Consider the following 14668-nt stretch of genomic DNA (forward strand, 5'->3'; position numbering starts at 1 on the left):
TTATTTTCCATGTGATCTAGTGGGCTTCCCGTAATGAAAAGTGTATAAGACAGGTGTGGATTGGTGACTTTGATGGGGGGGTGTAAGATGGGACTGCTCAGTGATATTTAAAGTTAATCCTGAATCAGTCTATGATTTCACAAACTGCCAAAGATCAGGGGTGAGGTAAGTTCTGTTCCCTAGAGAGAAAAGGCTGATGATGCATCTTCTATTTGGCATCAGAGTTGGGTTTAAGTGCATAAGTGGAGCCAAGATGAAAGCAGAGGATGCAAAGGCAGGCCGTCTGAGAGTCTGTACCCCAGGGGTCACCAAAGTTCTGACTTATTACTACTAGTCTGATTGTTCTTTTCTAAGAGTGTGTATGTGTGTGTGAGGGTGGAGGGGAACAGGGAAACTACAGGTGTCATATACATAGAACATTAATGAACTTGTCCATCAACTGCTTGTAAGGCAGTGTTCTCTTCTCAAGTAGCATGTACTAGCTCAATGAATTCTCCCTTTAAAATCCCAGGCACCAATAAGATGAAGAAGCTGGAAGGAAAAAGCAATCATGTATTTCAGTACTCTGTGAAGTATTAAAGGCTCAGGATGGCAACGCTCTTACTCAGGTTGTCTTTGCAAAAAAGGTCACAACTAAAACTGAAGAGTTATTAGTACAAGGAAATACAAGGAAAGTTGCTTTTTAAACAACTGAAAACATTATAGTATTATTTCAAAATCTGACACTTCATATCTAGAATCATAGTAAGTCCTCTTATAGCTTAAGTAGTAATTAAACCATTTTAAGATCCTGTAGCTGCGGAATGTTCAACCTGAAATAACTATGCATGATCACAACTTCTCTAGCAATAAGAAAACGAAAGAGCACAGGTAAGTATCTTAGAGGCGATTTAGGATTAGTGCCAAAGCCAAGAATGCACTTGAAATTCTTGGCCCTTGATCAGGTGCTCAGAACTTCCCAGGGTAAGCAAAGTACAACTGAACTAAGTTGGCCAGAAAAGATCCCTAATGGCTTTCAGAGATCAATCAATACCACACTACCCGGAAGCAAAAACCTCTCCTCTTTCACCTGAAGGTGTTCTTATGAAGGGGAAAATCTCTACTCAAAGCTTTTTAACCTTTCTAGAGTCTAACAGGAAAAAAATGTGAAGAAACCTTTACAAACATGATATGCTGTACTGAAAGCATTTCAAGATGAAAATGCTCTATCAATCATCTGGAACCACCACCCCCGCTTGCCTTGTGAAACTTCCCAAATGACAGGAGCACTTCCATGTGTATTATCTGCTGGCTGGTAGCTATCATTCTAACAAAGAAACTGAGGCTCACAGACAAGAAATCATTAGTTCCAGGTTCTAGCTAGTACAGTAGTGTCAGGACTAACATTTAGGTCTTTGCATTAAATATCCCCTCCCTTGCCTCCTCTCTTGTGTCTTCAAATTAGCACAATTCCAGGTACGTCGCACTACCTGACTCTTCCTCTCATTCCAATTGCACTGTTTGCAACGCTGTCTCCAGGACTCTCCTTGTCTCTCCATAACCACCCCAGCCCTGGGTCACTCCTTTTTCTGACCTAATATTATCCAGCCTTTAAATTCCTAATAAAAAGTAAAGAGTTGAACCATGAATAAAAGTAGAAGTGGAATTCAGAAGTAGTTCTTTTTTAAATATTTTATACTGCTAGCACTATATAAATAGTCATCATCTTTTAAATAGATTTGACCCGTGAGTTAGTATATTGATTATCTGAATCTCTAGGGCTCCTGCATTTGGAATAGTGAATAGCAAGGGTTGAATAGCAAGGGATCTGTCCTCCCAAACAGATCTACTTTTAAAAAAAAAAATGTACTTAAATCTACTAGGTTCCCAATTCAAATCATAAGAGTTCAGGTAGCAAAGTACACCTCTACTTTGAAAAGCAATAAAAATATTAGTATTTTAAAAATAAATAAATGAAAAGAAATACTATAAGAAATCAAAAATATAGTGATTACATGAAATACTGAATCAATGAGAACAAATTACCATAAACCTTCAGAGAAGAAAAACCTCTAAAGAAACCTATATGTCTTCTGCATCATTACATAAGTTGAAAAAAAACTAAAATAAAAGAGAAGAAAAAATAGAAATAACCATTCTCCATTTCCCAACCAGAGTGAAGCATCTCTATTTGTGGCATTTTTCAGGGGTAAAACTATTAGGACCTTTCTTAGTGAAACGAAGTTGGTCTTTAGCAGTTTACTGAAAATGCTAGCAACCATGAAACAGTTTATCGTGGCTGAAATTAAGGTTAATTAGAATATATTTCCAACTGTGATAGGTATCAAAAGGTGGCATCTTTCCCCCCTGAATTTGGTGAGCATGCAATTTCTGGTTGACAGGTAAAAATCACTCTAAAGTGGTGATGGTGGTGAACATGTGTAAAATAATTCAAATATGAAATGCCAGAATACATAGGTTCTAGTTTTTTCTGCCCAACAATAACCATGAATTTGGCCAGGTCACATCTCTGGGACTTAGTTTTTTCAACTCTAAAATGAGGAGTTAGCTTCGATGGTCTATAGGTCCATCTCAGCTCTAAAATGCTCGGTTGTCTACTAGTATTTATTTAAATGTACCTTTATTATATTTTTTTAGAATGTTTTATAATAGTTATAAAAGCAATACACATTTAATGGTTTAAAAAAATCCAGATAGACACATAAGTAAATAAGAAGTTACTAATAATACTACCCTATAGAAAGAACTGCTAATCCTCACAAAAGAAATATATATGGTATTTTATAATCTGCCTTCATTTAATCTTCTTGCCATGGGATTAAATGCTTTTCTATAACACTGATGATTTTTTTTTAATGGGCAAGGGGAGAAGGCAGGCATTTCAGAATTATTCGGGGTTACCCTAGGAAACACTCCCTGCTTTTTCTGATACACCCATTGGGGAGGGAGGTGCACCCCTCCCATTCAAGAAGCATCCTGAATAGAGCCATGGTTGGCAATAACTATTATCTCCCTCAGGAACATTAGGGCAGAATCAAGCCTAAGAGCACTGTCTCCCTAAATCACTTTTAATGGCTACTCAGTTGGAATGAACCATCATTTACTAACCAATTCTCTTCATTGGATATTAAAATTCTTTTCAAAAAAATATTTTGGGTGTCCTTGAGAGAGTGTTAAGCTACAAAGTCTCTCATTCTGTTTCAGTGAAATCCTATTAGATGAGGGAATCTTGACATAAAAAGGCAGGATGAGCCTCAATTAGGAAATATGGTTACTTACCAGCATCCTTGATCCAATTATCATAAAGACGCACAGTCCTCGATGTAAGATCACTGAAGGCCATTTTCCACAGGATTTACTAGCCCTTACAGTGGGTTCTTCAGTAAAAAAAAAAAAAAAAAAAAAAAAAAAAGAAAAGAAATGCATTATGACCTGTGAATGCAAATAAAGCCAAGTTTCTAGTAATACAATATTAAAAATACTAAAAATTTAATAGGAATAACTGACAAACCAACACACTTTTACTGGGGCTAAATGCATTAGTGAACCACATTGAACCCTGATGTAGTTGCAAACATTTAAGATTTTTTCATCATTGTAATAATGCTCATTTTGCTGAATAAGACTGACATTCTATGTACAAGACATAAAAGGAGTAAATGAGTCTAAGAACTTTATCTCCTCTTTATGCAACAATCAGATCAGGAATAGACTGTATCTCCCATGTCAATGCTGAGCTAAAAACCCAGGAGAAGAAAGTGGAAAAGATACACAAACTCTCAGAGGAGCTACTTTGATCCAGACTTACAGCTGATCATCAGGCATATGAGAGTGGTCTTCTATATTTCACTTTTCACCATGTAAGAGAAACAAAGGTAGGAAGAGGGAGGGAAAGAAGAATTACAAGAGCCAAAGAGAGGCTGCCTAGTTTGTCTGAACAGATAGACAAGAATAGTTGGGAAAAGACCAGTGAGGGAAAACTATCTGAACTATATATAAAATATATTCTAAATCTTCAATAATTAAAAAAAAAAAGTGTGAAGAAGCAAACCAATGAAATACCACAGAATGTCCAGAAATGCACATTGGGGAATTTAGGACAGAATTTAATACATTCTAAGATGTATGATATACTTCCCACATTTTAACATCTCTAAAATCAGCACACAGCTCACAAGTGGAGACTGTACCATAAAATGAATAGTATATTTGATTCAATTCACATGATGGGAAGATAAAGACGTTCTGCTGCTCCTTTGTCTTATGGAAATGTAACTTTTGCAGCTTGGTAGCCCTGTGCTTTTTCCATGGACGCTTTAATTCCTAAAATTTCCTAAACCTGCTTATTTCACCTCTAAAAACTCCTTTCAGCATTTTATGGCTTCCCTTTGGCATATGCAAATTACAGTTAACCACTGTTGTGCTTTGGGGCCATTATTAAATAAAATAATGGTTATGCAAAAGCAAGCACTGTGATATCTCAGTGGTGAATCTGATACTGAGTTGGTGGTGACAGATGCACAAGAATGCAAATGTACTTAATACCACTGAACTTTATACTTAAAAATGGGTAATATGGTACATTTTACATGTATTTTCACCACAATAAAAAATAAATTATCTAATGTACAATAGAAAAATTGAGAAAGGACACAAACAAAATCAGAAACAGAAGAGGTGAAATAACAACAGACCCCACAGAAATACAAAGAATTGTAAAAAATACGATCAACTCTATTCCAACAAACTGGACAACACAGAAGAAATGGACATATTCTTAGAAAAATACGACCTTCCAAAACTCAAACAGGAGGAATCAAAAATTCTGAATAGGCTGATAACTATGGAGAAAATTGAAACAGTAATAAAAAAAAAATTCCAACAAACAAAAGCCCTGATCCAGACGGTTTCACAGGGGAGTTTTATCAAACATTCAAAGAAGAAATAAAACCTACCTTCCTCAGACTATTCCAAAAAATTCAAGAGGAAGAAACACTCCCAAGCTCTTTCTACAAAGCCAGCATTACCCTAACCCCCAAACCAGATAAAGCCACTACAAATAAAAAGAAGTACAGGTCAATATCCCTCATAGATGCCAAAATTCTAGCAAATCGAATTCAGCATTACATTAGAAAGATCATACACCATGACCAAGTGGGATTTATTCCAGGGATGCAAGGATGGTACAATATCCACAAATCAATAAACATGATACACCACATAAACAAACTGAGAGTCTTTCTTTTAGTATTCTAAAATAAAACCATATTTATACATATAATGGTATTTCTAAAGGTGACATCTCAATCCAGTGGGGACTAAATTATCAGCAGTAATTTAATAAATATTGTGGTACAACTGAATAGCCATCTATCAAAAAAAAAAAAGTTGGATCCAAACATTATACTATAAACCAAGATAAACATCAAGTAAATAAAATTTAAAATAAGAAAACTAGAGCCATGAAGTATTGAATGACAACTTGGAAGAACACTTTTATAACCTTGGCACAGGAAAGACCTTTCTAACTTTGACTTAAGCACCATTAGACATAAGAGAAGACTAACAAATTGAACCATATACAAATCTATAAAAATCAAGAAGAAGAAAATACCAAATGATATCATAAATAGGAAAAATATGTTCAATCTATATTACTAATTTCCCTTATAAAGAGTTCCTAGAGACTGATGACTTTTAAGCCAAGATTTTTTAAAGTGAGCAAATATCCACAGAAAATAAAATATAAATGGCTCTTAAAACTTATGAAAATTTGCTTATCTTCAATCATAATAAGAAACCTACAATATTTTATTGCATTGATGGGTCAATGTCCAAACATATTTATCAATCAGATGGGCCAAAATGCAAAAATATGTTAACTCTGTTAGCAGGACTGTGAAAAATTCATACAATTGCTGGTGGGAGTGCAAATTAGTATAATCCTTAGTGAGAGTAGTTTGGCATTATCAATAAAAATGATAAATGCATATTTTTAACCCAGCAACCCTACTTCTAGAAACTTACCTAATAGATATACATGCACATATGCAGAATGACATATATTCAAAGTTATTCATTGCATCAGTTAGTAAAAACAAAAGCCCTATTAAAAGGGGACTGGTTAATGAATGATAATCATCTAACAGTAAGCTGCTGTAAGAAAGAATGAGGAAGTTCCCGGAGTGCTGATGTGGGAAAGTATCCAAGATAAATCTCTATGTGAAAGAAAGCAATGGAAGGTACAAAATTTTTAAATGACTACCTTTTACATAAAAAAAGATGAAAGAAGAAAGAATATAAATTTATATTTCTTTAGTTTAGCATTAAAAGAACTCTGAAAAGATATCCATTTGAAAGGGAATGGGGAACAAACTGAGCTGAAGAGGTGAAAGGAAGATTTATATTGTTTTTTTAATTTATTTATGTGACTAAGAATTAAAATGTTCTAAAGGAAAAAAGTAAAAGAATAAAATCAGTTGTCTCTTTGCTGGGACAATTCCTACCTAAATACTCACACATAAATGCACATGTACACAAAAGAGGTGTTGTTATCTTAATTTCTCAAGGGCCCGCCAGCTCCAGAACCTCTCTCCAAGTCCAGGAAGGTATCTCAGCATGCCCCTGTTTTGATACATCCTGTGTCCTCAAACTGAGTTCATATTCAAGATGTGGTGATGCCAGGATTTTACCAGTGTCAACTTAAACTCTGGTTTTCCTACAAATGTTTCTATAGTGAAGGTGTGATGTAGAGTTAGGAACAGGGGCTGAGGGGTAACTGAGAATTTTATTTGAATCCCACCACTTAATAGCTGTGTGAACCTCAGCAAAAATTAAAGCTCAATTTCCTATTCTGTAAAACAGGACAACCTCCAAGACCATAGGAGATAACATATATTTGTAAATTTTAGAGCACAGAATCTGATAGTGAATGAACACTTACTTGCCTGGCCAGCATGGCTCAGTGGTTGAGCATCAGCCTGTGAACCAGGAGGTCACGGTTTGATTCCCAGTAAGGGCATATGCCCAGGTTGTGGGCTTGATCCCCAGTGGGAGACGTGCAGGAAGCAGCCAATCACTAACTCTCTCTCATCATTGATGTTTCTATCTCTCTCCCCCTCCCTTCCTCTCTTAAATAAATAAAAACATATTTAAAAAAAAAAAGAATAAATACTCAGACATTATCATTTATAGAGACAAGTTGTATCAATTTAATTGAAAAACATCTGGCCAAACTCATTATCTTGTACAGTTGAACAGCAGTTTATGGAACAAATCTAGAGAAAACTCTACTATTTTAGTTAAGCCTGTATGTCACAGATTATATATGATTCTTCCCTTGATGTTTCCAGTTGTCTCTATGTGAGTGTTCCCCTTCACCTTAACCACTGAGACAACAGACTTCAAACCATTATTTTTATAATTAAACTGCCAAAATAATGCTGTTTAAGTTCTTTAGAATCAGACTGAAAGATTCCAATTCTATATGGCATATGGTGGGGTTACATTTCAACGTATTATTCTATTTTCTGCGCAATTTTCACCCTTCTCCGCCTCCCCACACACACACACACACACATTCATTCTACCATTTTCCTCTTGGCCTCCCCCCCCCACACACACACACATTCATTCTACCATTTTCCTCTTGGCCTCCCCCCCCCCCCGCCCCCCCCCACACACACACATTCATTCTACCATTTTCCTCTTGGCCCATACTGAAGCACAGACTCAAAGAAACCACAGTGTAATGAAGGTGAGAAATATTCACAGGCTATAAACAGTGGTTTCTATAATCCTGAAGACTACACAAGGTTGAGATACAGGAAGAGAGATGGTAGTCAGAGGAGCAACTCACATTGGAAGGGACGAAGTGGCAAAAACAGACATCCTCCAAGCCAGAGAGAGATGGAGGACTAGAGAGGTAGGGAAGGGATCCATTAGCTCAAGTTTTCTGGGATAGTGACTCTCTCATTGACCCTTTGCTTATAATAACCTGCCATCCAACAGACCCTAACACTTGTGGGCCCACCAGAAAAGAAGGAATGCCCATAATTGTGCAGGAATTGAGAAAACAAAACAAATTAAAAAACGAACAAACAAATAAAACAAAACAAAAAAACAAACAAACAAAAAAAAACCCTGATCCATTTACCTGTTTAAACTGAACTCAAACTGCTGACAATTTCCTTATATGTTTGGACAGTGATGGACTGAATGCCAATACTACATTGAAGGAATTGGTCTAAACAACTAATGAAGGAATATGGGGTAACCTGGGTTGTCCTGCAAATATAGTGCTACCCCTGGAGAAAAGCCAAGCATACTGCCTCCACCCGACCCTCTGCCATGACTAAACATGGACATTTGATTGCTAGACAATGGTACATAGAGATGGGAAGAAACTTATTCTATGTTCTCAAGGTATAGAGCTATCTTCTATGTGACAGCAGAACTAGGACCTTAACAACCAATTTAAAATATGTAATGTCATAAAAGTTCAGGCTGGAGCCTTGACGGGTTTGGCTCAGTGGATAGAGCATTGGACTGCAGACTGAAGGGTCCCAGGTTTGATTCTGGTCAAGGGCACATCCCCGGTGGGATGTATGCAGGAGGCAGCTGATGGATGTTTCTCTCTCATCTATGTTTCTAGCTCTCTACCCTCTCCCTTCTTCTTTGTAAAAAATAATATATATATATATATACACACACACACACACACACACATATATATATATATGTATATGTATGTGTGTGTGTGTGTGTGTGTGTATATATATATATATATATATATATATATATTTTAAGTTCAGGGCTGGAGATGCCAGAAAAGTCAGGGCTCTCGTGTATGTGAAGCAGAAACTTAAAACTCAAAAACAGTTGACACACTTCCATTAAGGGTCGAGGAGCCAAGGGAGGTGCTATAAGGGAAGAGAACAAAGCTCCTTGTCAGAGTTAGTCTGCCTCTAAAACATGTGGCACGCTTTGAGTGAACAGAAGCTTGTTGGTGGGGGGTAGGGGCTGGTAAGCCATTGTCCAGCCCTTGCAATTGACCCATGAATATTGCTCCTTATTGTTGACAGCGGGTCACTTAGGAAAGAAGGGGTTTAATCTTTCCAGACTAGCTTCTTTAATTCTACATTAAAGATGTCAAATTCAAATGTGAGAAATGTGCTTGCTGCCTCCAGGAGAAGGCCCTTTCCACGGGGCAGCCTACCTTGGGACTATTCAAAGCCACAAGCTGCTTATGTCAGCACCAGGACATAGAGAGCATGCTTAAGGGACCTTAACAGTAACCTATTTTAACAGTCATCACAGGCAGAACTCATCTGCGAGAGTCTCTTGCTGGAATTCACCCAGATGGGGATGGGACCTTGGAGTTGCCTGCGGTAGGAAGTACCTCACAGGAGTTCAGAAATCTAAAACCAGGGCCAACTATTTCCAGGTGGAACCTCAAACATAGATTTATCCAAATCCTTCAAAACATGTTGGGGACACTCTCTTGAGGGAAAGGAGTGGTGGAGACAGCATATGGCTTTCCTAGGGCATGTGTATGGGTCAGAAGTAGGGCCATATTCTTTTCCCTTTCTCTTTTGATGTTTGGGAGGTTGAGAGTTTCTGGGATCCCTCCATTTATCTCTGTTTTGGAACTGTTTTATATCTGCTGGTGATTTCAGCAAGTCCTTTATTTGCCCTAAAAGTCCCTGACTCTTCTCTAAGTTTGCCCTGTCTTTCTAATTATAGAATAATGCATTGGGACCAGATCCTCGGCAAGAGTACTAATTGCTCTGCTTAGCCTGGGAGGCTCTCTGATATTATAAGAGTAATAAGGACAATAAATAGCATATGTAGCATTTTGCTAAAGGTTCGACATGAATTGTATTTTCTAGTGGGACCTGTGCCTAATATAATTGATTTCCGGGATTCCATTTGTAACAAGTTATCCTATTAACAAGTTGAGATTGCTAAGTGAATATCTAATATAAGGTTTGTCTCTTGGCCCAAATTCAGGAGTCATGGCTGTGTTGCAGAGAACCAGATAGAAATGTAATCGGCACTAGTCTGGAGAGTCATGTATGTATAATGTTGTATTTTCCAGAAGCATCTAACTTTAGTAGGTCCCCCTATTAACGGAAAGGAAAGAAGTGAAAATCAAGATGAAATAAGAGAATACTAAGGAATGTAGGGGATGGTAAAGATATTTGTTTTGAGGTCCTGCTTGACATGGAAATTACAACTCTTAAGCCTGATTGAAGGGCAATCCTTACTCTTTTCATAGAGACGTTTCATATGCATGATGATGTCACTGTTATTGAAAACAGGAAACATCCATTTTATTTAAACACTAGAGGACCAGTGCACAGATTCATGCACTGGTGGAGTTCCTTGGCCTGGCCTGCACCCTCTGGCAAGATGGGTCCCCTTGGGGGGATGTTGGACTGCTGGTTTGGGCCCAATCCCAACAGGCTAGACTGAGGAACCCCATTGGTGCACAAATCCGTGCATTGAGCCTCTAGATCTTTGGTTAATCTCTTCCCCTTCCCTCTGAGATTCATCAGTCTGTTGCATGTGTCCATGCCTCTGCATTAAGCATCTGACCCCTGGTGGTCAGTGTGCATCATAGCTACTGGCTGAATGACCACTTAGGCTTTTATACATATAGATGCCATATTACAGTCAGAACAACCTAAGTGTGTGGATGTGATATAACAACAATTAGAAGTGTGAGTTCAACTCTCTGCTGTCTGTGTTTATGGGTTTACAGTATGATATCTGTACCATCACAGACTGTGCTACAAGATAATTCTAAAGAGCAGATATGTAAAAGTCACTAGAAAGTCTTCTGTGCTTCTGCACAGCATGCTTAACTTCTTAATCACATTTTGTTTTAAAAGCATTAAGATTAGTTTATTCTGTTCCCATATCACTAGGACAAGCAGACGAATGGACTCTCTGCTTCACTTCATATGTGAATTATCACTGCAGAGTAATCTCTTCAGGTCACAATCACAGCAGACACTGTTTCTCAATGATCACTGCCTTTCTTCCTTGTGGGGTAATCACTCTTCCCCCTTATTCCAGGCTCTTCCTTCTCCCTGAAGCCTTGTGCTTCCCATGTGACTGAGAGGTACAGATAGGAAATATAGTACCAATTACCCTAAAGAAGTTGCTACTATCCTAATTCTTTCTCGGTGCTTGGTGTGGATATTGGCATTTGACACAGTTCTGGGAACGGGGATTTGAGGGACTGCTGGGAGGCATTGGGGAGTGTTTTGGAGCTCCTAAAAAAGATACAAGACTTCTCAGTGCTCTGGATAAAGGGGCATGAAAATGTGACATTTGGAATGATTGCCACCATTTTATATCAAAACAGAAAGTACACCCATTTAGAAGACATTTCCTTACCTTTGGACTGCATTTTCTGTGATAACGCATCCCTGACTCCTGAGGCCATTTTGAGTTGAGTATTCTGTTGCTTATAGAGGAATGCATTTCCCTGATATGATAAGATTCATATTTGTAAAATAGAAAGTTAGCTGTTTAGTATCCTTATTTGATGATATTTGTGTTGATAAATAATTTTGTTTGTCCAGAACACAAGTCTTTTATTCTAATTTTCTTTTATTTACTATGACCTAAGATGTAACAATGATGTTCTCTTTTACAGATGCTTGAAAATGTCAAGCGAATTTCACCCTTGAAATCGGAAGCTTCTTTCCTTACATCCTGGGTGTGTGTGCTGACTCAAAGACCTGCGCCCAGATTTCTTATCTCTTGAGTTGTTTTGAATCATCGGGTGAATCTTTTCCAATACTGACTGCACCTCCTATTCCTGTTCCTGCCCTTCTTGACACAGATGCCTTATCAATCCAGGTGACATTCATTAACTGAATCCTTTGACATGATTTTTGTATTTATTCCTTATGGATGTTGTCATGCCTGAGAATGGTTAATGCAGGATTAAGAAGAGGTTCCCAAACCTGACCCATCACAAGACTCTCCCCAAACATATTATATCCAAGTCTCTCCCCAGGTAATTCTGATTACCAACCAGGTCTGGCAATCACTGATATAAGAACACAGAACAGAGAAAAATTGTAGTGACCTGATTCCACACCAAAGGTAAATGGTTTCAAATCTCATCTGACAAAGTCAATTATGTAAGAACAAAATTTATTTCCTTATTGCTTAATATTTAATACATCTTTATTCTTTGGGGGTGATAGGAACTTATTTCAATGGACTCTAAACAGGACCATCCCTCTCAGCAAGTTAGAGAAAAATTAGTTGGGAGGAGGAATCCTTTTAATCCTCTATGTTTTCTGTCAACATTGCCATCCTTTCAGCATGCAGGGTCCCATCTTTCATCCTCTATGTTTTCTGTCAACATTGCCATCCTTTTAGAATGCTGGTTGTCCATGCAGGTCTATGTTGTTGCCAGCTGCACGACTTCATTTTCTACAGCTCTTCTGCAGTAATTCCTTTTCTGTGGAGGGTACTCAGAAGCCTATCACTGCTCTTGCGTCACGTGGGAGCAAAAGAAATTATCTGGCTGCCTAAGGCTCCATAGCCACCTGTTCCAGCTCTACCCAAGCAAGAGAGTCTGACCCCTTTTACTCTCTGTTCCCATAATCCTGCCGGGCACCTCACCAGGGCTGTTGCCCTTCTCTCTGAGGACTGCACTAATTGCTTTCCCTCTGATTCCTCCTCCCTCAAGCCTGAAGCATGCTCTTCTGTGCTAGGAGACATGGAAACCTCAGAGGTTTCCTCCCAAATCTCTCATCTATGCCTTTGAGTTCTTCTGTATGGGTAAGTGCCTGAGCTTTTGTAATTCAAAAGCTAGGATAATACTTTCTGTTTCTCTGCCTTTTGCTGTCTGTTTCATTCTCAAGACAATTTGCGCAACCTAGCTATTAAATAGAAATGGCACGGGGCAGGGGAGGGGCGAAGGGAGGGTTGAGAAAGGAAATGCCAAGGAGGAACATAGTATATAAAACATTAAAATAACACACAAAATCCTGTATGGTAGGTATAACAAACATGCATTTTTGCTTCACACTGTGTGTGCACGTACACATACTCAAACACATACACACAATGATTAACAACATTGAAAATCTGTCATTTGAAATAAATTGTCACTGAGTCTATTTCACATTCTAGATTCACTTTTTTTTATTTTTTAAAAGTCCTCATTCAAGGGTATGATTTATTGATTTTTTTAGAGAGAGAAGGGGGAGAGAGAGATAGAAACATTGATGTGAGAGAAACATAGATTGGTTGCCTCCCACACATGCCCCTACAGAAGAATGAACCCAGAACCCAGGTATGTGTCTGACCAGAGATCAAACCCACAGCTTTTCAGGGCACAGGAGAATGGCCAAACCCACTAAGCAACACCAGACAGGGTACAATTCATAAATTTTAAATTGTTCATTGTTCTCAGTAGTATTATGAAATCTCACTCTGTCTCACACTCTCTCCCACTCAAAATGTAAATCCCATATCTGCCCCACTTCATCTCATCACATAGGCATTATATCTTGTCACAACATCACAAGTAGAAGGGTGAGTACACTGCAATAAGACTTTTATTACAGCACGTTGTTATGTGTTCTCCTTTATTATTAGTTACTATTGTTAAACTCTTACTGAGCCTCATTTCTAAATTAAGCTTTGTCATAGGTGTGTATGTATAGGAAAAAACATAGAATATACAGGGTTTGGTGCTAGCTATCTGTGGTTTCTGGCATCCACTGAGGGTCTTGGAACATATCCCCCACAGACAAGGGGAGCATTAGTGTAATTGTCAAAGGGATTGCTGTGAAGAAAACTGCTCTTATTTGGATGAATCAATGCTGCCAGTTTACTTTAAACCGGTGGTTCTCAACTGGAAATGACTTTGCCCCCCAGGGGACATTTGTCAATTTCTGGAAACCTTTTTGGTTGTGTCAACTGGGGAGGGGGTGTTCCTGACATGGAGTGGGTAGAGACCAAAGTTGGTGCTAAACATTCTACAATGCTCAGGACAGCTCCTCACAACTATGAATTGTCCAAAATGTCAATATAGCTGAGGCTGAAAAACCCTACTTTAAACACCAAATTATTACTTTTAGTCATTTTTCACATTTTAATATACTTAAAAGTTTCTGGCCCCCTTCTCCCAGCCTCAGTCTTACTACATCATAGGGACAGAACAAACTCAAGTACCCAAACCTTTGCAGCACTCAAGCTCACAGCCTCTTTGTGGCTGCTCCTGCTTTACTACGGAGGGTGCAGGTGGCAGGGGCCAGCTGGTTCCAGTGAGAAAACAGCCGATTGATATCTAGGTGGAAGCTTCCCTAGCAATCTTTGAGCTCTTACTGAGAAATGTATTTCTTATCTCAGGGGTTTTCTCCCCAGGATAGCAGTAACAGAGACTCCTAGTGATGGAGGTCTGAACTACTGGCCTCTATAGGTCATCTACCACAATCAGCCACTTCATTAACACAGGGAGGCAGCCAAAATGAGAAGACACAGTAAATGTCATGGATGGGAAAGATAGAGGAAAGTAAATTACTGGATTACACGGAGTTCAGAACCATATTTATAAGGTTACTCAAGAATCCGCTGAGAAACTTGAAGATACTTTCAAGGACCTTAATGAGAATACCAAAAAAAAAAAAAA

General features: G+C 38.3%; 1 protein-coding gene across 4 annotated transcripts in view; it reads right to left on the bottom strand.

The window, feature by feature from the left end:
- The window catches only part of ELOVL7 (ELOVL fatty acid elongase 7), a 74636-nt gene that overhangs the window by 17870 nt on the left and 42098 nt on the right, over positions 1-14668 (bottom strand). For 3 of the 4 annotated variants that reach the window (XM_036409700.2, XM_036409698.2, XM_036409696.2), the window contains exon 2: positions 3280-3377. In XM_036409700.2, coding sequence (XP_036265593.1) covers positions 3280-3343 — 64 coding nt within the window. In that variant the 5' untranslated portion in view covers positions 3344-3377. Of the gene's footprint in view, positions 1-858; positions 864-3279; positions 3378-14668 lie in introns of those variants that run through there. The other variant, XM_036409697.2, reaches the window with a different exon arrangement.

Source organism: Pipistrellus kuhlii, unplaced genomic scaffold (genome assembly GCF_014108245.1).
Source record: "Pipistrellus kuhlii isolate mPipKuh1 unplaced genomic scaffold, mPipKuh1.p scaffold_m20_p_4, whole genome shotgun sequence".
Classification (NCBI taxonomy): domain Eukaryota; kingdom Metazoa; phylum Chordata; class Mammalia; order Chiroptera; family Vespertilionidae; genus Pipistrellus; species Pipistrellus kuhlii.